At 39.3% G+C, this 26,356-nt stretch overlaps 1 protein-coding gene across 2 annotated transcripts in view; it reads left to right on the plus strand.

Moving 5' to 3' along the window:
- Nucleotides 1–26,356, plus strand: part of TSPAN5 (tetraspanin 5) — an 85,312-nt gene that overhangs the window by 47,957 nt on the left and 10,999 nt on the right. The window contains exons 2-4 of one of the 2 annotated variants that reach the window (XM_027706575.1): nt 13,175–13,225; nt 24,145–24,291; nt 26,108–26,278. In XM_027706575.1, coding sequence (XP_027562376.1) covers nt 13,175–13,225; nt 24,145–24,291; nt 26,108–26,278 — 369 coding nt within the window. The remainder of the gene's footprint in view (nt 1–13,174; nt 13,226–24,144; nt 24,292–26,107; nt 26,279–26,356) is intronic. The other variant, XM_027706576.1, reaches the window with a different exon arrangement.

Below are 26,356 nucleotides of genomic sequence, written 5' to 3' on the forward strand. Positions count from 1 at the left end.
TTATGGGGACAGACAATCAACTCAGCCAGCAGCCTAAACTAATCCCCTAGTCACTGGAACATTGTGGGATGTGGGCATTCTCCTTCTGCTGCTTCTTTCACAGCTTCAGCCTCCACACGGCCCCATAGATGGTCAGAAGCTCTTTTTTGTACGTATATGTGATTATGTTAGTTGAGAGTGCAGGGACTCATTTTACAAAATGGGGCTTGTAAGTTCTTGTAGCACAGCCTCAGACATCCGTGTCTTGTAGGAATTGTGTAGGAGAGGCAAGAGTAGGAGCACTGAACGAGTCAGTGATAGACCACACTGACAATGTAGAAATCTATGGGATAGATTTGTTGTCCTGCATTGTTATATAAAAATCATATGTCTTTACTGTAATGGCAGGGGAGGACAACAACTCTGTTCCTTAATTTGGGGCATACATGGTTTTTCCTTCTGCTCCACCCAAGGCAAGATCTGGTAGTGCTAATTACTGTATTAACTGAAGGAGAGACAAAAAGCTATTGGTGGTGTCTCTGTCTTCACACACACAGTTCCCCTTGCTCTCTCTTTTTAGTGCCCTGAGGGGGACTGCTGTAGAGTATAATTGTTTGATTTGGTGCATCGAGGGAGAGAGAGAGGATCTGACACGCCACCCTGCTCTTGTTTGTTCTCTGCCCATTTGGCAGTGACAGAACCAAGGAGAGGTCATGTGAGTGCAGCCAGAATAGCGTGGCAGTGCCGGGAACGCAGTCGCATTACACTGGGCTCCTTTCATGCCTTCTGTCTGAATAGGGGTCAGTGCTGTACCAAATGTCATGGAATTAATTGGTGATTTTTATGCAGACACATCTAAATGGCACGCACTGAGAAACCCTACCCCGTGCTGCAAACAGCATGTTGTTCTTTCAGGGCAGGTGGGAAGGGCTGACCATGGGCTGTTGAATGAAGGTTGAAATGAAAATGGGAGTGACTTTGGAGTAAAGCAATTATGGGGCTGATCCTAGAAAACCCGTTTACCTGCTGTTTGTATGACACAAGCTAGATGATCTACCATGGAGACCAGAAGTCTAATAGTCACACAAGGATCTGCTGAAGACATGTTCCCTAATAAAAACACCTGCCACCCCAAAGTTTTAGGGGGTGTAATCTTGTATGTTTCTGTTTGTGTGTTTGCACTTCAATGTACCCTTGGTGGGATGCCTTGTCTCTCTAGCATTGTTCAGGTTGAAGTGTAGTTAATGAATATGCAGTTTTATGCTGACATGCCCAACTACTTATGAAGTGTGGTGGTCCATGTACAAAAATCCTGAGAACTCAGTTTCATTGCTGAGTGTTGATGGGGTGCAGCGGGGTCTCATACAGGAGTTCTAATTCATATGCTTTAACTCTTAGAGTTGGGCACTGACATTTGAAAGAAGAGCCCACAATCATTTAGCAGGCTACAGCTGTACTCGTGATGCTGTACTAGACATTTGCAGAGATAATAGAATTGAGGGAAACTTAGAGAGCAATTAGTTTCTTTTTGAGAATGTTTTCTTAAATGTCATGAAATTTATTTTGCCTTTCTATATTCCATCAATTTACTAGCTCACAGATTGATGCATGCAATTTCAAATCTGTCTTCTGTTGTGTTCCCAATGAATAAATTTTCAGCTTATAGCAGGTATTTTCTTAGTCCTTAAGTATATGATACTGTGTTTGGATGGTTAAATTTCATTCCATCTGTGTGTCCCATATGTTCAGCCCTCCTACTGTTCCAGTTTGTCTGTGGTCTCATTTCTTCACTCAGTTAAGGAAAGGACATGAGGTACTAAGGGAAGGATTCTTGCTGATGGCTCCACAGTCATGTTGATGGCCTGTACAGCTGTGTTCTGCTGACCTCTGTCTCTGGGTAGCTCAGTGTGGGTTAATTGCAGTGTTTGTGCAGCAGGGGAGGATCAAAGTTAAAGGTCTCTTTCTGTCTCCTGATGTTTCAGCTCAAATAAAGAAATACCTAAAAATATGCAAATATGGTTGTAGTAGATGTACTACAGCACAGGTTAATGGGGAAATCTCCTAGGCTGGAAATGGAAGAGAAGGCAAGAACAGCATTCTGAAAATCCATGGGCATGTTAGTCAAGATACAAATAGTTTCAGTTGTTTCAAAGAGGTCAGTAGATGAAATTATTGAAAAACAGTAAAAATATGTTTGATACTCCTTTTCCTTGCTCAATTAAATTTTTTTTGTTTTGTTTGCATTTACTTCTCAAAAATTTGGCTTCCAGATACTCTTGTTCTTAAACAAAAGCAGGACTGAAAGCTGGAGAAGCTATGTTAAGAGTGGTTTCCTTTCCAAACCTTTCTCTGGGAAAGCATGCCGTTGCCTTTCAAGTTGTCTCCTCTCCTGTTGTCTCTGTGTTTGTCACGATTAGTGGCTGGAAAGTGAAACTGACACTACTGTCTTTGGGTAAAACTTAAGCACTGTTTTTCAGATGAGGGAAAACCTTCAAATAAGTTGTTATGCTTGCACTTTTGTGCTGCAAAATGTTTATTTTCTCTTCTAGCATGGATTCAAATTGCAGTGCAGGCAGGGAGGTGTCAAAATTGATTTAGCAGTTTGATGCTGTGCGTGTTCTCCTTTATACTTACATTCAAGTTTTTACTCTTGCTCTACCAGGATACCTTCTTGACACTGGTATTTTTAACAGGAATTAACTGTCTCTGGTTAGCAGTGGAGATACACCTTCTTTGTTGTATAATGTATAATTATCTGTTATCTGTAGCGTGGAGTTATACTCTTTTAGAAGATGAAGCCTTTTAAGCTAAGTTGAGAAAATGTCCTGTTTTGTGCTTTTGCCCTTGTTTCTATGACACGTTTGTTAAAACACACATTTCTTGATCTCTTCCTATCCTTGACTTTAATATTTATGCTGAGAAATCTGCTGTCAGGGGTGGTCGTGAGCCTCTCTGAGGCTCTCAGTCTGACAGAGGTCTGCTTGCCCCAACACATTGGTATTGTGTAATGTGCCCAAAGCATCACAATTCCAATGAGATCCTGTGGGACTCTTAAAAGCAGAGTTCTAGACAGTTGTATTATCTTGCAGTTGATCAAGCCAACTGTAGTAGATTTGCCTGTAAGGCTGGAGTTGGGAGTCTGTGGATTGCAGATGTCCCTTTTGAGATTCTATGCAGGGTTTCCATGGGGAAACAGCTAAAGTTGTTTAAATGAGTTTTACTGCTGGCAATCAATAGTAAAAAATAAATGCTTTCTTTTATTCTCTTCTATAACAATGTCCAGCTGGGCATGGAAACTTATCCAGTATTCATATTTTTATGATTAAATGGCTGCTTTGTGCTGCTCATATACCTTGTGCCTTGAAATCCTTCTGGGGCTGAGCAGAAAGAAAGAAAATACTTTTCCTGCAAATGAGGAGTTGCAGTTCCTGGACCAAGTTAAAGTGACGGGTGAATGTATAAAGTCAAACCAAATCCAGTTCTCTGTGCATGATTGTTGGGGATTTTTTTGGTGGCATTTGTTCTTGAGGTGTTGTTTTGTGTGATTTTTGTTTTCTTTTTAATGTGGGCCCCTGTTTGGATACTGAGGTGTGACATGAAGACTTTACTTTGAAGATCATACTAGTGTTTCCAAGGCTTTCTTAAAAATGGTCTTGAGGTACTGTCCTACTTGGTAATGACTATCTACAAGTACGTAAGGTGGGACCTTAAAAACAGCTGCTCTGTTTTTACGGATAAGGGAGAAAATTAGATTATCTGGTTGGCATGTACACTCTCTGCTGCAAGTTATCTTTGCAGTACCAGAACATCACCTTCATCCAGAAAGAGTGGTAGGCAAAGACTGACTGACTGCAAGAGCACAGCTATGCAACACAAGGGTCTTAATGGTACAGCATCATTTGCTTTTCATAGCTTTTCTCGTAGGGAGCCTCCATATGTACTACAGCTACATTTCCACATCCCTCAGAGACATTTTCTAATCCTTGCTTTCCTACTAGGTGTTGACAGAGGGATGAGCTATTGGTGTTTGTGCAAAGCAGCGAAGGTTTGTGCAAACAGTAGGCAAAGGTAGTGGATTCATCAGGAACTATAGTTTATGGAAATAATGTAGTTCAAAGTGGCAATAAAATTGGGAATAAAAGTTTGCACTTACAAATGAGCATTTTATATGATATAGGTGATACTGTTCATACTGTTGTTTAAGCTGAAATTATATAAGAGTAGGCTCTGTTGTAGTGAACTGGAAATCTTCTGGTATGGTTCTGTTTATTCAATGCATTTATCCTTAAAGCAAGTTTAATGCCCTCAAATTAATTGCAGTGATAGCATTGTAGATATCTTCAGCACAAGTCCAGCAAAGGTGTCAGCAGCAAAAACACCCCAGGCTGCCATGTGTGATCTCAAGAGGCACCTGTACAGAAGGGGAGAGGATTTTGTCTATGTGTTTTTTCTATATAGTCAAGCTCCTGATGCCTCTTTTGAGAATGACAAATAGTAGAGGTGCTTTTGATACTACCTGGAAACTACATAAAAGGGGCAGCAGTCTGTTTCATTTAGACAAGCAGCTGTTTATAGCTTTTTTTTTCCACTGCCAAACTGTGGAACTTTTGCCTAAAAATAAAGCCTTTAGGTAAACGGCATTGTAGCCATTTGTTGCCTCTTGTTTGTTCCATGTCACTTGTGTTTGAAAAGCAATTGAAATCACTTTTGTTTACTTTGCCCTCTGCAAATAATATGAGCGATAAAGAATTTTGGCCAATATTTACAGAACATTTGTCTTGTAATTTGGCTTTGTGTGTCTGGATTGCTGGTAGTAACTGTGTGTGGGTATTGGGAAATAATTTTTTATATGTGTGTAATTGGGGTTTAGCTTTATTTGTTTTCCCCACATTTCTCTCAAAACCCAAGGTATGCATAGGTATACACACAGCTGGTCTGACTTTTGAGGTTGTGCTTTTGTTTGTGTTGACAAAATTGTGCTGGTTTCTCTACACTCTTGGCTGCATCTTTGTATAGTGAAGAGTTACTAGGCTGTCAAAAAGCTCTTAATAAACCTACCACAGCCCTTCTAGTGTCTGCTTCTATCCTGCATCCTCCAGCACTGGGTGCTAGGACTATTGGAAGTTGATTTAGTTCGTCTATTAACATATGCCATATATGTGTGTGTTTGCCATTGTAGAGTGTGTAGTTCTGAGTCAGATTTGTTCAGGGGAGAGGTGTGATAGGCTATACAGTCACATCATATCAGGGTCGGAATTTTGGATACCTGAACTTGGCTTCTGGCATGTTATGAAATTGCAGTGCACTTCCTACCTTTTCAAGCTATGATTTCTTCATATTATGTGGTACCAATGTCTTTGTAAATGGTTTTAAACATATTACTGTGGAGGACCCTAAAAAAGAACCAGGAATGAGCATTTGGTGAAGGTAAGAGGCAATAAAGCTATTAAGGAATTTGCTAGGAAAAGTTCTATGTGCACTTGCAGGTTGAGGGTGTGTTCGCCATTTGCTTGATACTCACTCTTTTACACGCTGGTTGTTTTTTTGTTTGGGTTTTTTTTTGTGTGCGTATGTGTGGGGTTTTTTGATTGTTTTGTTTTGTTTTGCTTTTTTTTCTTTAAGTAGAAGGAGAGTCAGATTACATTGTTTGGCCCAGGTTTGTCTGTAAAGCTGGTAGGGTTCACTTGCCTCTCTGTCCAGACTTGTTCAGTGTTCTCATACTTCTCTCATCCTCCACATGCACTTGCTTCTCTGCAAAGTGAAGGAAATGAATCTGTGAGTATAGTCCATTGAAACAGCCTGGGATGCGGCAGCTTCTGTAGCTGGGATAGAAGATCTTGGGGCTCTCTCTCGTCCCTGTCTCGGCTATGAGCACAGCTAGAAGCTGAGACTGCTTTCTCAAAAGGAAATGCTGAACATTCAGAAAAACGTGCTGTGTTGACAAACCTACCTGTTTGTGTTTCCTGGCTCTGCCCTCTGAGGTACTTGCCACTTCAATCAATTGTATACGCAACTCAATTGCCAATTTGTTACTAAGGAAAAAGACTAGCTCGGATTGTTTCAGTTTGCTGTATCAAATGCTTGAATTACGTGTTACAACTTTACTGCTTGTAGCTGAAATAAGTGAATATTTGTGTATCAGTTTCCTAATGAGACTTTAATGTATACTCTGTTTTGTTGTGGTTGGGGTTTTTTGTTTGTGTTTTTTTAAACTTCTGCTTTTAGTGGAACAGCAGCTTCAGGAAAAGAACATGAAGAAGAATCATGGCGGGGCTGCACCTAAATAGTCTGAAGCTTAGGTAGGGTGGTTTGGGATGAATGAGATTGGCAGAGTGGCAGGAAGAGGACAGCCAGAGGAGGTCTAGCTGTCCTCTGGGGCTGGAAGCTGCTAGTCCTGGGCAGCAAAACAGACCTGGAAAATGACCCATTTACAATACTGCTTCCAGACCTTTTCCTTCACCTTAGCTTGAAACAGAACATGCTTTCTTTGCCTTTAAACTTTTTCTTAGCTTACAGGCCAAAATGAGAAGACTTATGTCTTTGCACTGTGAAATTGCCAAAAAGAAGTAATGAGTGTACTGCTAGAGGATGTGGAATTCAGGTTTAGTTTTTTTCCCTGATTATCTTATTTTTATTTTATACTTTTCTGCTGCTTGTATTTGTGTTTTAAATCCATTCTGTTTTCATACATTGCTACACCACCACTTACATAATTTTGGGCCGTTTTAAACATAGAAACTGACTTTGGGCACAGAAGCTGCAGTGGAGGACTGAGCCAGAGATGGAACGGTATTGATGAGGAGAACAAGACTGGACAGGAAAAGCAGAGGGACATGGAGCACTTAATGTAGTTCAGTGGGGAAGAGGTCCTTGAAGAGGTGTGTGCAGCAGAATTTCTCAGTCTTTCCACAAAGTCTTTTGGGCTCAGGAAGAGCAGCGAAAGAGAGTACTGTGAAACGAAGACCACTTGAGAGTGTAAAGAAGAGTAGAAAAGAAGGGATAGGAGCTATGCCAGATGCGTGTACCAAAGTGACAGTTAATGGAGATGTCCTGTTACTTCAGCTCTGTAGGCTTTTTAAATGTTTGTGTGGTAGTGGTGGTCTACCAAAGACCTTAATGGTCTTTGATTTTTGTATGGGGAAAAAAGGTACTGGTTTTAGGAAACGAGCTATATCCCATAGAAACAAAAATATTAAAATCTCAAAAGCTTTAATAGAAGAATTTAACAAGTGACTGCGATGAATAAATTTTCTGTGCTTTAAAATAAATCTGCTCCAAATGATGTATTTTCTTTAGACATCAGGACCTGAGTTTGAAGAGTCTGTGTGCATTTGAAAAGAGTTAAATTTATTTTATCTAGGCTTGAGGGGAGTTGTTCGAAAGTTGAAGCAGGGGAAATAGGGTCCAATTCATTCTCCTTTTTCTGTTTTCTAGTATATCAATTTCTATGGACAAGTGGAGAGGGACTTCAGTCTTTAGGGACTCTTGCTCCAAGCTGATTGACAGTGCTTACAATTGCACCACCAGAAAGCAATAAAATAAATACACAGAACAACAGTAACAGAAAGCAGATGTCTTGGTTTTGCAATTAAAGAACTGGAGAAGGCAGTAAGAAAACAATGGCAATTGACTATGCATTGGGACGGAGTGTATCTATCTTGCTTACTTGTCAAAATGGAAAACTGGTGAAAACAAAACATACGTTAACAGCCATAGTATCTTGCTTTGAAAATTTGGGTCAAATGTGTTTAATTTTTCATTAGAGAACATCATGCTAAGAGTCCTGCAAGATGGAGCAGACAGCTTTTCTCATTCTGTTCTCATGTCTGCTTTTCTACTTTGGATAATTCTATAAAACCAGTCAAGTCTCTGATTTAGCTGAGCAAGATGTGTGGAAACTGGGATCTCTTTTCTTCCATATGTGTGTGTTTTGTATCAGGAGGGAAAAGGTGTTACTGAGACAGTTATCTGAAATATAGTTTCATGTTTTTTAGGGGCTGCACATAAAATGGAAATATATTTGACATCTTGTAGTCTATATCTGAATGTCACTGTGAACTAAAATGGTAATTAGTCGCCTACACAGCATCTTCATTCACTGACTGTCATACATGGAACTTTTCTGCTGGTAGTGTCTCAAGGCAAACAAGAAATAGGCTTTAGGAGAATGCATTCTTCGTAAGCATTAGCATAATGTGTAAATGTATATGTATACTTTGAGCAGTTTGCCTCTCCTTTCATCAGCATGTTTGTTTAGCCACATGAAAATGAAATGCTGTAACAATTTGTGTTGAGAATGGAAAAGTTATTGAAACTGGGTTGTATGGAAAAAGAAACAAGGGCAGACTTCTGATACCTTCCTTCCATGTGATACTGGTTCAGGCAAAAGCTGTAGAGTTGAGAGGATCTTTTTGCAAGAATGCTAGCTGACATATTTTAAGCAGAGTACACATCAGTGGCATGAAGGGGAGAAAAAAACTGTGTAAAACCTCACTTTAATTTCTGGCTTGGTGCTTTTTCTGTCAGAGCTACTTAAAAACAAACAAGCAACAAAACCAACAACAAAATCCTTTGTGCTCTGATAGACAGAGCTCCTTTTTGCCCTGGCTTCAAAAGCAAAATGACTGATTTGGCAGAAAGTACTTTAAAGAAAGCAGTGAGTATTCTGGCTGAAATATCTCTGAGTGAGTCTGAGCACAGAATGCTGCAGAGGAAGTGCTCAGGGAAAAATTGTTCATCTGGGGTTTTGGAGTCAGTTAGGAGCTTGTCAGCACTGCTTTATATATATACAAAGCTCAGAAGTCCTGTGTTTTCCTGATTGTGTTTCAGGATGTGAAATACTACACTTCATGTTGTCCTGATCACCGCTGTGCTTGTCAGTAAAATACTGTACCTTGTATTTCCGTGCTGTGCTGGCTTAAATCACACAGAAGGAAATCTTGCTCTGTGAATAACCTACAGCATATTGCCATGGAAGAAACACCAAAGTGCCCATAGGAACCCTTATAGATCTCCTTGCTAACAGTCCTTGCTAACATTGTGCTCAAAGTTCTTGCACCTTCAGGGAAGGGCAGGTGGAAGGTTTTCACACTGCCAAAATATGGGGCTAAACACCAAAAAAAGCTCTCGCAAGTAAGCTCAAGTTCTGAGGTCTGACAATTTTGGCAGGCTTCTGATAGTGTGTTTCTGTTGTTATGGGGAAGGTGAAATTAGGTGGCTGCACTAGAGTTCTATCTCTCACAGGTCTTTAATGTAACCACACTTGTACATACACTGGTTTATACACATGGCACGTTAACCAACCTTTTACTTCTTGGCCTGCTGCTGTCGTCCTTTTAGTTGAAAACTGGTGCTAAGTTATTTAAGAATGTCAGTTGAGATGAAAAATTCAGTATGTGAAGTCATGTCTGATCCCTTTACAATTAAGGTCCTCTCAAAGTTTTTCTAGCATTTCTGTTAGTATTTGCCCCAGCAGCCTTTAAATGCTGTGCTGTGTGGTGCTGCATCCCTAGCAACAAAGAATCATTTTCCTCCACGCAGGCAAGATCGAGAATAAGGTATGTGCAGCTTGAAACACTTATTGATCAATTCACTTCTGAAAACCGCATGTGAATTTTACAAGCAGGGTAACAGTAAAAGTACTGCTAGATGTTCTATTTTTAAATACATATAATCTTTATAGAAGAAGAAATTGGAACACATTTGTTTTATGTTTGTGAATAGAAAACCTATGGCTGAGAAAGTACTACTATGCCTGTTTTTTTGAAAGGCTAATATTCCAGAGGAATGTTTTAATATTCTCCTGCAAATTATTTTATAAAAAGGAAAAGTATCAAGATTTTACAAGCTCTGCACCACATCCAGTGACCATTTATAGTTAGGCCAAATGGTCTTACTTGATGTCTGTGGAGAATTGAGACTTTTTCTCTCATGAGTGTTTTATAGATAATGAGGCAAACTTCCACCTTTTTATTGCTCATTGGAATAATTTAGTGGATATAAATTAAATTTTCCAGACTTAACTGAGATTATGTGTACACCATCTCCCCATCTTCCCATGTGCTTCAGATGTGAAGAGATTTTCTTTATGGTTACAAGCAAGCAGAACAAGACTGTCTTTGAGAAATCTGCAGAAGGGCTGCAAGATAATCAGGATATGCATCCAGTTTTACTTCTGGTTCTAAGAGCAAATAGAGGGATTTTTGCTAAGCACTTCCAGATATTTTTAGGCTATGCAGGAATTTGTTTCATAATTGTCAAGAAAATCCAAAGTTAATCCTGGTGAGAGGTGTAAGTCTTCCCATGAACAGCTGTCTTCTGCCGGTGGGGATTACTGATAGTCTTCCGATGTGCTTTGTCGCCATAGCAGGCTGTGTTTCTGCAAAGGTGGGCCTTTCTAGGGTGTGATTGTAGGGGCTTAGGTCAGTGGTCTGTCTACGTCTATATTTTGCCTCAAGTAATGCAAGTAGAGTTTCTCCAAGGCGAGAGACATTTAAACAAAAAGTATGCATACAGAGATCTTTTCCTTGATTATAATCTCCCAGTGAGCAACAGCGTAAAAACTTTGAGCCAGGAGCTGCGTCAGAATCACATTTCAATAGCTATGGATCCTCCATTAATTTATCTAATCTCTTTTTTCTGAATGCCATTAAGCTTTTGGTTTCCGTAGTATCCTATGAGAGTTCATGATTTCATTCTGAACCTTTTTCACCTAATGGATCTTGTTCATTGTTCCTGTTTCTTATCTGCGCAAAAGAGCATTTCCGTTTTAGGGTATGGAGAGGACTGAGCTGCATGCAATTTTTTGAGCCTCTTGACAACTTTGAGAATTCTTTTTTTTTTATTTTATTTTCTTGACAGAAGCTTGACAATCTCAGTTTTTTAGGTGCTTCAATTTAGTATAGTACAGTCTGATTACCCAGTCTGTAAATGGAGGCCTGGCTTGAGATCCTGTAGTCTAAGTCACCTTTTACAACCCATGAGGTAATCTTATCCTTAAGTCTCAACTTCTGGTGAAGGATCAGGACACTTGATTAGATTAAGTTTGTAAAGCGAGTGGATCTGAGCCAGACTTGCAGCTGATGTGTATGGCTGTAAAGTTACATTCGTATGCACTGATAATATTCTTTCATTCTGGTTTTCCACACTTGTTCTGTTCAAAGCCATATTAAGCTTTTTGCAAAACATAATATTTCATACCTCTTTACAAATAACAATTTGCCACTTCCAAATGCAACTTATGGATTTTTATAATACTATAGCTATTTCCCCCCCCCCCCCAACTCCTGTTCCTTCAACTGTTGTGCCTTTGGCTGTGTAAGAAAGAAGGAAAGGAGACTGTTGCTGCAAAAAAGAACATTGTCTGAGAGATTTGGAAACTTGAACAACTTTATCTCAAATTTCAAATAATCACTGCAGTCAGGAGGATTACACACGCTCTTCTGGCAAGCTTTATAACCCTAATAAAAAAAGCAGTCATGATACAGGTAAGATGACCTTTTTTGGCTCAGGTGGTGTATCACAGAAGACTGTACCAACTTTCTCAAATCCACCTTTCATACTTTATGAAAATTAAGGCTGTTGAAATAAGACTTTCTTGACCAACAGTTATGTTTTTCCATCTAGGAAAAAATTCCATTTATCTTGTGTTAAAATGTGGCCAAGCCTGCAACAGTTTCCTTTGAAGAATGCTGACTTGTAGTATTGTTTAAATTTACGGTCATGACTCTTCAAGTCAAAAAAAAAAGTTTCATTCCCAGTATGCATGGTCCTTTGGGTAGCTGGCAAAGCACACTTGGAGGAGAAAGTCACAGAAATGAAATGGGCATTAGGGAACTCCAAGGCATTGCAGTGAGCATATTCCACTTGATATTGGGTTATGCTTTACATATATTGTTGTGGCACAAAGCTAAAAGTGCCCCTTCAAAAAAAAGAGTGCATGTAAGGAAGAAGTAATCTTTCATTGAAAACATTAAAATCGCTTCTGGGAAAGCTTTTAAAGTTTATGTTCCTGCCTCCTCCCACTTTTCAACAAAAACCCACTTTTGTCCTGTTCTGCAAAGGAAAAATCATTAGGATACTTAACTGTTTACACAGATCTTAAGAGAAAACATACTTGTATGCCAGAATAAGTCCATGCCGCTGCAGTGTGGAGAAACCACAAAGAAGACCAGAGCAACAATCCATTATGAGCTCTAATACTAAAGTGAATATAGTTTTCTTTTTAGTTAGCGCTTAGGTTTTAAATCCAGATATGCAAGTTGGACAGATGGACATTTGGAGATGTGCTCAGACATTTGCTGTGTGTTTTTAAACATTTTACATGGGAGCTACTGTATCATGCCAAATATGCAGTAATGATGTTGGGAGATGGAATGCTTATTCTGCCTACTTTACTTGTCTCACTGATCTTTACTGTAGATTTTGTATGGAAACCCTATAGATTTGGAGGGAGGTGATACCCTCTAAATTATTCAGTGGAATGGAGAAATACAGGGATATAACAAAATCCAGGACGCTGTTCCCTTTTCCTTAATGAAGGAAAGGGAACTTTTGAGTTTGGAGCTTTTGAGTCCCTTGGAGGAGAAAGGGAATGTTAACTTCCTTTATGAAATACAGAAACACTCAGTATCAGAAAACTTATAAAGTGTTGACTTCAGGGCTTTTAAAAGTTCTTAGTCTTTCAAACCAGTATTGTTTTTATTATTTCCCCCCCCAGTCATAGGTTATTTTCTGTGGAAAACATTGCTAAAACTGATAATACATGTGTGTTTAGGACTTTCTTTTAATCACTTTCTCTCACTCATTGTGAGGACAGATACTTTGTGCAGGTGGTGGTAATACAATAGTAAAATAACGTGTTGCTTGACGGTGGATTCTGCTTTGAATCTGGCAAACTCAAAAAGAACTGAACTTGCTCAATGCTGATAAAATGGCACTTACTGCACTTACTGTTTCTATGTGGAACATCCCTGAGTTGTGCAAGTTTTAAATTCTTCAAGTTATAATGGTTGAGTTGTGAAATAAACAACAAGGTCCATATTATAAGTGTGTCTCAGTCCTGATAAAATTGATTCTCCGATGAGTCAATGTGTATGTTAAAAAAAAAATAAAGAAACCCCCCCAAAAACCCGCATATGAAACCCACCATAAATTTCTAGTTCCTGCTCTGATATTTGTTTTCCTTTTCCTTTAGTTCCTTGGCATAGCATTTCTTGGGATTGGATTGTGGGCATGGAATGAGAAGGTAAGCTGAAAATAGCACCAAATTTGGTTTTTCTTCTTTATCTCTCTTTTTCTGATGAAATGTTAAAATAATAATATGCTGTGTATTTTGTGTCCACACACATTTTCTACTGAAACAAAATCAAGCCTCTCTGTCAAATAAAACCTTGGCTTGGGTCACCTAGAGGAACATCATTGGCATTTTTCCCAAGAATACCTTGGCAAGACATCATGGCCGACACTCGCACATAAAATAACCATTTCAGTCCTTGCACACTCAAACTGCAGCTCAGATACCAGAACTCTTTACTGAGGCAGTATTGGCAGTGTGTCTCCACTCTTTGTGTCCCCAGGAAATGGAGAGGGAGCCTACATGTCTTATAAAGCAGCTTCCTGAAAATAGGCCTGCTTGGCTTTGCCCTAACATAGCATGTTACTTGCTTTTCCTATTAAAAAACCAAAAAAAAAGAGAAACAAAATGAACCCTGAAAACCAAGGTAAACCTTTGGGGAACACTCTCTGTTGCAAGACTGTAAAATCATCATCGAAATGGGAAGTGTGTTTGTGCGTGGGGAGCGGGCAGGGAAAGAGAAAACATTTGTGAACCAGAGCCCAATTTTTAGTTTGCTTGCTGCTGAAGTTGGGAAGAAGATGAAATATCAAGACATACTATACAAAACAAGTCAGTATGTCTGGGGTTACTGGATGAAGAGTTGGCTTGCTAAAAGACATCAGCTAAAATGAAAGCCAGAGTTTCCTTTTCTTCTTTGTTTAAAAAATTGAAAATAACAAAACCTGGCCGATAACAATTGTGCTATGAAGTTCGGTTACATAATAGTTTTTTCTTCTTTTAATGGAAAACAATGAGTAAGTTACGAATTGATGTTCACTTAAGGCATTATAACTGGCACTTGCAGCAGAACAAATAAGACATTTGGAAGCTCTGAAGTTTTGCCACTTAAAAATTCACAACAAATTTTTCTGGTTCAGAAGTGAGTTGTTAACTTAGATTCTAATTGCTCTCTGCGTATGCCTTGAATGTAAGTAATACAAATAGTAATGGAATATTAATTAACTCATACTGCATACACCTATATATATGTATATTTATATACCATATGATACTGATGTTGGGTAGGTTCAATAGCTGTGTCTATTTTCATTCAGCAAAGGTGTAAAAACATGTCTTTTTTAATACTCTGAGTATAATCTCAGAGCTTTGTACCTGTGTCTAAGCCAAAGAGAACAGCATTATTTTGGAGTGGTTTTCTAGAAGAGATTTAGACATTTTTGTTTCATTGCAGTAGGTAACAGAAGTGATTCCTCTTCAGAATGAATGAGCAGCCAAAGGAAAATCAGCTATAGTCTAGTGTTTGAAGTCTAAAGTATGCCAGTCCTACAGCTAGAAGGTGTTCTGGCAGAGTAGTGGTTTTTTTAGGGTTTACATATTTTCTATATGGGAAAGCATGCACCCTTTCCTAGGAAAAATGTATTCAATTCATAGTTGCTAATAGCCAGAAGCCATAGCTCATGTTTTTACTTGAGATTTGGACATCTGTTACCAAGTCATCTTAAACCATTTTTAATCAGATTCTGAAAGTGGAAGAAAATGCCACGTTGTTTTTAAGACAAGCAAATAAAACCACCTACAGCAGTTTAATATGTGTTAGCTCAGGCTCCATATATAGTAGGTTTTCCTTTAGAAATTAATAAATAAAATACTCTTTATTGGTATAAAGCACAGGTTTTTCCTTGAAAATGAGCATCTTTTCCCAGCTTTTTTAGCTGTTGTGTCTTGCAGTGCTTAGTGTGGACTCTGCCAGTTCATAGTTGTAACAAACAAAATGCCATGTAGGTGTAGCTGAACCACACAACCCCTGAGCATAGACAGATTTGAGTTCTTACTACAGTTTTGTAGCAAGAGCTATGGAAAAATGGACTTGTGTCAAGCTAATTTGAGTTCTTTATTTCAGTCAGCTCTCCAGAGGACAGGCAATGGCCAAAAGCTGCAGTCAGCAGTATCAAGTTCCAGATACTCATAGGCCCTGTGTAACTTAGTGGGGGGCAGATGCGTTAGATCCCATACAGAGTTGTTCTTACTGCAGATGAGGATTTGGAGATGAAAGCCGAGTAGGTGACGCCCAAGGTTTGAGAGATCTGTGTCTTAACTGAAAAGCACTTCTCTAGTTAGACTGATTCTTGCCTAAGGCTGGACTGGATATCCCTTAGGCTTTGTGGGCTGTTGTAAGACAACAAAGCAGCTTGTCAGAGAAGGACACAGGAGTCCTGGTGTTCACAAAGTTTAACTTGAGCCAGCAGTGTGTCTTTGCAACAAAGAAGGCCAATGGTGTCCTGGGCTGTACTAGAGTGTTGCCAGCAAGTTGAGGGAGGGAATTCTTCCCCTCTACTCAGCACTGGTGAGGCCACACCTGGGCCAGTTCTGGGCTCCCCGGTACAAGAGGGATGCTGACATACTGTAGAGTCCAGCAAAGGGCTGCCTAGATGATTAAGGGACTGGAGCATCTCTTCTACAAGGAAAAACTAAGAGAGATAGGACTGTTCAGCCCAGAGAAGAATAGGCTCAGGGGAATCTTGATGTATGTAAATACCTGAAGCAAGAGTGCAAAAAGAGTGGAGCCAGGCTGTTTTCAGTGGGACCCAGTGACAGGGGCAGTGGGCACAAACTGAAACACAGCAGGTGCTCTCTCTGAACATCAGGGAACACATATTTTTTTACTGTGAGGGTGACCACCGAGCACTGGCACAGTTTGCCCAAAGATGATTTGGAGTCTCCCTCTTTGGAGATTTTTCAAAAGGAGTCAGGACATGGTCCAAGGCAGCTAGATCTGGGTGACCAGATGACGTCAACCACTCTGTGAAAACTTGCTGCTACCCAATGAACTAAGTCTTTATCGAAGTTGAACTTGATGCTGCTATTGTATAATGTATAAACATAAATTCGTAAGGTTTTTTTGCAGGAGTGGGTCTTCAGAAGGACTCCTACTTAATTTGGTGGTGGCAAGGATTTTGATTTACTTCTGTTTTGAATCGTGTGACTTTATATCCAGCTGTGTGGTTTTATAGCCTGGCCATCAACTTGTATGTTGCTACTTCAACTTTTGCTACTTCACAGAATCTTTTTAAAGTAAAAAGATAGCATTCCAGGCCACATTAAAACTGCAGGACAAAAAGAAGTAATCCACACTTTTCAGGAGTCCCATTTGCTGCTGGCTAAAACCAGTTTGTGGTAGATTTGTGAACTTGGTGGCTAGTTTCTCTTTTTTTTGCTAAGTTGGCTTGAATTCTCCCATTTAAATTTTCTTGTAAAGAAGAAAAGCACAATATACAGTCTCGTGACCTTCCTTACGGCCTTTGCAGGGAGGCAAAAGAGCTCATTTGTCAAATAGGCAAAAGAATTGACTTGACAGCCAGTCAGCCAGCCCTAAACAAAAACTGGGCAATTAGCATTCTGAGTCATGAACCTGAAAGAGAGCTGGGGTGGGTGGGGGCAATAAACTCCAAGGACGAATAAAGTGATCTATACATGGATGTACTGTATAGCTCACAGTCTCACAGTGTTTTCAGGCATGCTAGACTCGGGCTTGTACCATAAAATAGTTCATCCATGGCAGCTGATTTCCACCCTCCTCCCTGCAACAGTGACATGAACATTTTTAACATATAAAGAATCTATACTAAGCCCCAGCAACCTTTGCTCAGCAACAGGGGAAAAAGTTGTTATTTCACCATTTTTTTTTAACCACTTCAAGTCATGCCTTCTGTTGACTCTTTAAAAATAAACTAGACTTGTACGAAATGTCTATTTCCCTCCTCTGTTGTATATATTAGATTCTGTGATCTCTAAGGCTGTTCGTGGTATGATGCCAGTAGGTGCTTTGGAAAATAAGCTTTCTGGCTACCTCCAGGAGATTTATATTCAAGAGTAGTGAACCTAATGATGAATTGCTGTTATGTCTTCTGAAACCTTACAAGACTGTCTATGGGGACAGACTTTTTAGAAGAACTGTGGTTTTGGGGTAAACTCTTTAGAAGGTAGCAAAAGTAGAGGTACTAAAGTAGGGAAGAAATCTACAGATCCTTGCAAATTTTGTTGATTAAACTTAGTTCGTGTATTAAGTTTACTGAAATGAAGAGAGAGAAGTGGAAGAAGTTGATTATGTGCATAAGTTTGGTTTCTAGGCTTTTCCTGTTAAATCAGCACAACTGTAAGACACTCCAGCTCAGAACAAGTTGTGTGCAGTTTGGAGTGCCAGTATGGTACCTCTGTATGCCAGCATAGTATTCTTAGTGAGCAGGAGCTCTAAATCTGGATCTCAAGTTTTAAGGTAGACTTTTACTTGTTAATATAAGGTGATTTAGGCCTGGTTTGGTGTTCTGGGACAAGCTAAACTCCCTACATAGAAACAGTCACAATTTGTCAGACCAAGTCTTTCTCTCTTTGCCCTGAAGTGAAAACCACAGTTGTTTTCAGGAAGAAATTCTCACTTCTCTTAACTGTCCCAGTGAGTGGCAGACATCAAGGAGTGATACACTAGTCACTCTATAATTGTTATGCATACATGTCTATCACACAGTTCTTCTAAAAACTATTGCCAGCAAGGAAACTGTGCAGGTATCCTGTGGTTCCTTATGGGCTGAAGGATACCCACAGCATATATCTTGCCTCTAAGTCAGGGCTGTGTGTGGATTTTACATGATTGAGGAAGAGTGTGAGGGATACTAATATTTACTATTACATTTCATTTAAATTTCAGTACATAAAGATGAGTAATCTAAACAGGCTCCTAGATAGTTTACTAGTGTTCCAACACTTTATAGCCCTTAATCCTGAAAAAATCTAAAAATTTGTATCTTGTAATATATTTGTGCCAGTTATTCACCTATTGAACTCTTCTTTGTCAGGGCAAGAAAATTAAACTAGTTGTTCTCCTTTATTAGAAACTGCTGCTTTTACTGTTTGCTGTAGGATATGCAAAACGAACAAAAATTAAGGAAATAAGATTTGTAAACATCTCCCAGCTAGTTTCTTGCTTGCAGAGACAAAATTCCGAAGTAGAATTAATTTGGCATGTTTCAATGACTATTGTTCTGTTCCTCATTCTCATTCAGATGCGCAGCATGGAGAAACTGCATGGATTTTATGACTAACAAAGGAGAGAGACATTTTTCCATTTTAAAATCATGCATTTGGAAATACTTTTATTTACCATCACCCCCACGTGTTGCTGTTTGCCAGTGATTCTAAGTCCCACAGACAAGCCTGTCAAAAGGCTAAACCTCTGTTTGCAAAGAAGAAATGTTTTGAAAGATCTTGTGTTGATGAATCTTTTTTGGATTTTCTAGGTTGGTTGTTTTTTTGGTTTTGTTTTTTTTTTGTCCTCCCAGTAATGGAATTCTGCAACAGAGAAGTTTTTTTTTCCCCATCTTGGAGGAAATGGAAAATAAAAAGTAGCTGATTTCTCCCATCCTACTCTCACAGTGTATTACCCCATTGTTCCCTAGGATGATGATTCTCCTAAGGTGTCTCTGACTCAGTATGCCTTGAATTTTCATTACGGGATCAGCTTTTCAAAGTTGCTGCTGCCTGGTGTTTCAGTTGGTGCTGTTCTCTTGCCCTGCAGTGTGGTACTGGGCCTGCTAAATCAGCACCTATTCACAACAACAGACCATCTGGAAATCTCACTAGGTTGTTAGTGCACTTGTGACTTCCTTCTCTTTGGCCTCATTAGGAACCCGGGATCGCATCAGATTGTATAGGTGTGACAACACTGAGGCACTGTTCCAGCCAAGGTGACTGTCTTGCTTTGGGTTCAGCGTGCAGAGGCTGTGCCTGCTAAATGCAGACAGTGTGGACCAATAGGACAGGAAATGGTGTTGAAGATCCAGCTTGCAAACTCTACAGGTTTTGAAAGGTTTTGAATTCTCTTCAGCTTAGTTCTAGGGTGATCTCATGAACTGAATGCCTGCTAGTGGTTGGAGCACGAATTATGTTCCAGGGACACATCTTCCTTTGCAAGTAATCTAGTGTGTGTGCTCTGGGACTGGTGTGGACTGAAGCACAGCTGGTGTGTGATCACGTCAAATGAACTGCTGGATCTGACCTGAAATATTAATGTAGATGTGCACCAAAGGCAGGAGCTGGAGTCAGGGACCTGTCTCTGGAAAGTAGTACAAGTTGTTCTGATGATCTTAAAGAGTACAAAATGGAGACAGGGTAAGGTGTGCACCCTTATTGCTTTTGCATGTTACTGTTGCTTTCTTATTCTTTATTGATGGGATAAAGGTAGACAATTGTGCAGCTATAATATCAGGAGGGGCATTCTTCAGTTCCTGTGTTCAAGACCAGCAGTTTTCCTTTGCCGCCTTCTCCCTTGAGCTATACGTGAGAGCCTACTTTTAGTGTGGAGGGCGCTGGCGATGGGGAAAACATGGCATGACAACAGAGGACCTGTCAGGAATTTCTCAGACTGTTTTTCTGCCTGCGCTCACATACCATAAGGAGAAGACTCCAGTTCTGCCGGAGCTTCTGTCAGGCATGGCTTGGTTGTCTCATATTTCTTCGTGGGGTAGAAGGCACCCTTTTGTTGGAGAAAAGAGCAGGTCCTACTGTTTTATTTGACTTCCTCTGCTGAATTTGGGGTGAGGTAGAAATATGAGATCAGTCTTTCCTGTTCCATCCGTGCATCATTGCATCCTAGTGATTGAAGTGAAATACATTTAACAAATAAAGGAACTTTTCTAATAACTTCACTGTTAACGTATTTTAGTTCACCTATGGATGATGCTTTTGTTGTTTCACTATGCCAAACAAATTTTGACTTGTGTTGGATTAAAAGATTAATTAACAACTCATGCACTGTTGTGTACAGCAAGCTATGGAGGATGGAGGAACAGAGCAAACAGATGATCTGGAGATCAGCCAGGGAACATGTCCTACTGACTCTCCTTGTGGGACTACAGCAGAGCCCTAAGGTGACACCGTGGGGAGAAGTAAAATATTTGAGTATGTAGCTTTTTACAAACAAAGTGTTTCCTGCCAAATACAGATTATACACGTGCCTAAACTACTAAGAATGTGATGTGCATGTACCTCAAAAATAACCATGCTTCCAAAATGAGAATGTGTGCTTAGAGGAAAAAAATAGTTCCTCCTTTTAGAAGTTAAAGTGTCAAAGTACCTGCAACTATTTAACAATAAAGGTTGAAGTGGGCAACTGCAATAGCATTGCTGAGGAAAAATACCTTGCATTTGTAGAAAGCCTGGTGCTAAACTATTTACAGGTGGTTTGTTTAGATCTTGCATTGATGCAAGAGAGAAGTGGACAATCAACGTATATTCCATGACTGCTCAGCCTGAGGATTCAGAGCAGATCACTGGAGAATGCAGTGTTAGAATATGAGATTCTTGATCCTCTGCTCAAGCACCTCTGGAAACATTCCCTTCTGCTTTTGGCTAAAGATGGGATGAAGACAGAATTTATCACTACCAGCTGTTTTTATATTTCTGTCAAACTTTCCCTAGCAGTAGCCATTGCAGCCAAACAATACTGAATACTGTGGTAGTAGGTACAGCAGGCATTACAGAAACCTGTGGTGGATAGAAAGAGTATGTGACTAGAGGACTGTACATTTAGTTCTTCTTAACAGTATAAAGTGAGATAATATTCCCCAGTTGTTGCCCTGCTACTTGAAGCAAAATATGCTTTTCTTCAGGGTATTCCACCACTGTATCTTCAGAGAGCTTATCTGTAAGTGTCCAGAAAACTGTATTTCAAGCAGTAATCTTCTATCAGACTACCCCTGTGCATCTCTAGTTGTAACCACAGAGCATTGTCTGTGTTTCTCATTCCCACTGTTGGCTATTGTTTTATTGCCAAAGCCTCTCTGAAGATTGTATGTCCTGAGATGTCCCTTCAGAATACTGATAACTTGGGGTTCATATGCAGAGAGCATATGCAGTACAAACAAGAATTACACAGTATGTGCTTTGCATTGTCAGGATGTATGATTTGGGATTTAGCCAAGCTAGGCTTATGATAGCCATGTGTGCGTTAGCAACAGATGCACATAAGATGCTTTCTAAGGACAGCAAACAATGGCAGATAAAGCTTGTGTTGTTCTATTTCAGTACATGTCAAATCATTGCTACCCTGAGGAGCTGAAACCTGGAAGAGATGAGAGATGGGATAAGTGACTTGTGCCAGGTGACTGGCCAACATGTGGCATGCCAGGGTGCTAAGAGTCCAGCTGTGCTAGAAAATCAAGTAAAGTGGGAAAGGGCATGATCAGAAAAATAGTATAAAAGTGATTCAATAAATTTTATTGCCATCGACTTTCATGGCAGTGTGGCAAAATGCAAACGGGTGTGTTTCCTACTACACTTCTTTATATTTAGACTAGCTTCTCTAGGAGTCCACAGATGTGAGCTGAATTTCACCTGGATTTCTTTTCATTTGAATTTTACTACTTTCATATGGAAAGAGGTTGATTTAGCATAGTAATTTTCTTTGGGGTTTTTGTTGATTTATTTCGGTTTGTTTTGTGTGTTTTTAAAGAAAGACTAAGTGTCATACAAAAGGAGACTCAAATGGCTATTCATCCATCTTGGATTTTTTTTTTAAGTAAATACAAGTAATACAAAGGCAACATCCTTCCTCCAGTGACTGTTTTTTCACTCTACTATTCTATGGTCCATCAACTTCAAAATCAGCTAATATTAAAAGAAAAGAGTAGTAGTGCTTGCTTTAAGGTAGAATTTATTCTCATTTGTGGTAACTATATAGGCACAGAAGAAAGGACTTTAAACTTTGTGAAGACATCATTTCAGTAGCTTTTTTTTTTCCCCTTGAGGCAGAGGTCATACTTCCTGTCTTGTGTATGGCCATAGCCAAAGGCCCAGATTTTTTTAAAGGTTTCTGTGTTATTGGATTGTACTGTTTATATTGCTTGTTAGCCAGAAAGTTGTCTTGGATTTCTTTTCTATGACAAATGTAATGAAACGAAAGTAGTGGGAAACTTTTGCACAAGCTGATATAAGTGTTAATGACAGGTAAGTGTTCATTTCATGCTGGTGTGTACCATCTGTTCACTGAGATGGTCCCAGAAGAGGGGATGGGCCAACTGGTTTGCTTTAATAGTAGTGCTGGCTTTGAGTTGTGTTATGTCATTCCTTACATCTATTTTTGCGTTTTTAATGAATGACAGTAAGGCTAGTACTATATATAATGTAGGAGGAAAGTGATGAATCTGATTTTTTTAAAATTTTTTTTCATCCCTCTCTGTCAGGCAATAGCCTTCTGTAGTAGGAGGGAGAAGAATCCGCTTTGAGAATGTCATTCATGCTGTTGGATTATTGTTCGTACTTTAGGATTGGGTTGCAGTCAGGTTTTTCTTTTGCTTTTAGCGTACTGGACTTTTCTAAGGCTCCTTGATGCGTGGATTGGAGAAATTCATGTGTACATTTTATCTAGTCTGTCATTGCAGAATTAAAAAGCTTTGTTTACTACTTGTTCAATGTCAGTTTTGCTTGGGAAACTCTATGAAAGTGGTTGCAGACTACATGAAGTAATATGTTAGAAATATTGGTAGCATGACAATTGGTATGTTTTGAGTGGCCCAAAATAGATTTATATATATAAAATAATCACAGGTCTAAGGCCACGGTTGTGAACCATTAAAAATGTTAATATCAACTTCTGGAAATAAGGTTATAATAATTTCCTTCTAAGTTATTGCTGGTTTGGGACTATTTCAAAGAAACAAAGGGGATATGAACAGGAAAAAGGAAAAGGATGAAGAACCTAATAATTCTGCAAATAAGGAGCTGTAGATGTAAAGGTCTATATTGCTGCTTTTCAAGCCACAGCAGTATTCAGGAGTTCGTAGGAAGCAGTAGCCAAAGCGCTCAGTCTGCGTTCAGAGTTCTTTGAGGAAATGCAGCAGTGTGCTTTGCATTGACCTACAGCACCAGGGAGGGGAATGAAGAAATAGTAACACTTCAGCATTTTTTTTCTGCCAAAAGGCTTTAGGAAACTGTAACTGTTCCTATGCAAACACACTGGAATAAGGGAGACTTTGTACTTGCTTCTTGATATGACCCATCTGTTCAGCATCAGCCAAGGGATTACTGGCATCACAACCCAAGCTCTGCTTCTAAGGCGAAAATGGCATTACAAGCAGACTGTGCTGACTGTCATATCTAAAACACAGCATATGTGATTTAACATATGATAGGTCTAACCTAAGTTAGTGTAAACCATATCCCAAGACAAGTTCTTAGACTGTCTTATGTCCCACTAAGAGACTTTACATTATTTTCAAATTTTTGCTGCTAACTAATTAGTCAGTAGCCACTTTATTTCTAGAACGAGGTTTTGGCACTGGAGATGCCTGAATCTGAATTGGCCAGGTATGTAGTTTGTCAGAATTGGGTGTAAAATTTTTTGTTGCAAGTTGCTGCAACCTAGGACTAAGTTCAAGTTGGTTTTATTACTATTGACTGTTTTTTCTGTGATAGCATGTGTAACTGTGTGCTTACATAAATGGTGTATATGATACGTAAAACGCACCTCATCGTGGATAATAAGATTGAGTTAAGTTTTGTTCAAATATCTCTTCTGACTTTCTGGCAGACTACTTCCTATAGCTACAGAGGCAGAAAATGCCCTGTGGGTTTCTCACAGAAGACTCTAGAAGCACATTTTGTTGTTCATTCACATGTTGATTCAGAAACGTTGTACATAATTGCACTTTTTATCTCTTCTGGAATGCAAAGATATTCTTAATTGTGTTTTCTTGCTATACTGCAGAACATTTATTTTGCTGTAGTCTTCTACCTTTTTAAAAAGAAAAATGCAAGCAGAATTTGTACAACTGAAAGCTAAACATGCTAATTAATTCTTGGCATTGTCTCTTTCCCAGGGAGTGCTGTCCAATATCTCCTCCATCACCGACCTGGGAGGCTTTGATCCTGTTTGGCTCTTCCTAGTGGTGGGAGGAGTAATGTTCATTTTGGGGTTTGCAGGATGCATTGGGGCTTTACGAGAAAATACTTTTCTCCTCAAATTTGTAAGTAGCCTTTGCAGCTCTGGTGTTCATCAGTTACACGGCGTATCATGTTATCTGTTCTGCTTAACTGTGTAAAGCTTTTAAAATGTATTTTGGGGGGGAAGGTGTTATCCTGTGTGAGAGTGCCACAAAAACACTTAACTTTTTAACACTTTACAGCTCTTCAGTCTCTAGTGCTTACTGGTTATGTTTTCTTAAGGTTCGAAACTATTGGTGGTAAGAATCATAACATGGAATTACTACTTTTCATATGGATATAGCCCAGCATTTTGCTTTCCTGTCACAAAAAGAGAGAAATTTCTGCGGAGAGTCTGTGTGTTTAACTTGGAGGCCATAATAAGCTGCCTGTGAAATACAAGGGATGTACATACACCCCTGAATGTGACCCATGCAGCTTCTGCTGTGCCAGTGCTCCCCATGGTACAGAGGAGATAGGACTGTTATGAGGGATTGCTTGCTGATATCCTGTCTGTGCTGTTTAGCTAATTTGGAAAGGCTTCAATGCTTACTTTCAGTGCTGGGGCCTGAGAAGGAGGAAGGGAGGAGAAAGTGCCCAGGATGTGTAAAGAAAATGCAGCTTGTCTTCTTGAACTCTGGGCTAGACTGTTGGTTAGGAAAGGAGTTGCTGATATGCGATCATACCTCAGTGTGCAGAACTCCTTTAGCTAAGTAGCTTGGTTCTGTTTTTTTGAAAGCCTTCCTCCTGTGAGCTTTGAAGATGAGGATGACAGTTCCATTTTAAATAAATTGAAGATTTATAATAAAAATGTAACATTCTTTCTTCTACCACTCCCACTTTCAGAGGTGGGCACAGCCTGGGTAATAGTTGTGTCTCCATAACCATTAACGCTTAATATATACATGAAAAGGCTTCCAGGGAAATAACTGCCTCCAAGTGACACATTTGGCTCCCACAGACATGTTGTATATGGGGAGGAGGCAATTGAGAGTTACAGTTCTTGAGGCATTTATAAAGCAGCTTGTAACACTTTTTTTTCTCTTCTTCCTTGCTTCTCTTAGCTTGCCTAAAATGAACCCATCTGCTGTACCAGAAATAGCTCCCCATACAGCAGCTGCAGGAGAAATTAAAAATGCATCTGAACACACACAGAGAGCATATTAAAATGAAACTCAAAGGCGCAGTTGCAAAAGGGATGGACTTCCAGTATACCAGAACCCCCTGTGTGTTCTAAAACAGTGTAGACTCAGTGGAAATGCTTAGAGAAAGTGGCAGATCATTAGTAATGCCTTTGGCATCCATTGCATTTGCATTAATCATAGCAGCCTCATTTGGTTTTAATGTGGATGTGAGTCATTTCATAGACATTCCGCTCTGACTTAGTCATTAATTAAGTTCTGCTGTTACCAATTTTTGCTTTGTCTGCTTAGGCGAAGCTTTGCCAGTGAGAGTAGCTAAAGAAGAAGTCACGTAGAAAACATTTTACTGGCACTACTGGTTGTTTATGCCTTTGAAAATATAACTGCCTATGCGGAAATTAAGATGGGTTTTCAAGGGCCTTACATGTGGTGACTAGCCATTTCTTAGAACTTACAGTGAATTCTTTTGGATCTCTTTGAAAATCTTAGTGAAATGTCCAAGGTTTGAATTTGTTGGCATTTTTATTATTTGTTAGACTAGAATTAGGATTTCCTAATAAGAAATGGTATATTTTTTATTTAAAATTTCCTATGTGCTAGAGTGGCTTGAACTTGCACTGAAACAAATAAAGCCTTATCACTGGATATAATTATGAACCTTGAAATAGTTTTTGGTCATAAAGGAAAATAATGTTAACCTTTTTTATTTTCTTTATAGTTTTCTGTATTTCTTGGAATTATTTTCTTCTTGGAGCTGACTGCTGGTGTTCTAGCATTTGTTTTCAAAGACTGGATAAAGGACCAGCTGTATTTCTTTATAAACAACAACATCAGAGCATACCGAGATGACATTGATTTGCAAAACCTCATAGACTTCACGCAGGAATATGTAAGTTGGCCTATGTTTATTTTTTGTAAAGCTTACTTTAAAGAAATATTTTAGCATATAATACTTTTGAATGTATAT

The sequence above is a fragment of the Neopelma chrysocephalum genome, unplaced genomic scaffold, assembly GCF_003984885.1.
Source record: "Neopelma chrysocephalum unplaced genomic scaffold, ASM398488v2 Primary Assembly neopelma1_382, whole genome shotgun sequence".
NCBI classification, from domain to species: domain Eukaryota; kingdom Metazoa; phylum Chordata; class Aves; order Passeriformes; family Pipridae; genus Neopelma; species Neopelma chrysocephalum.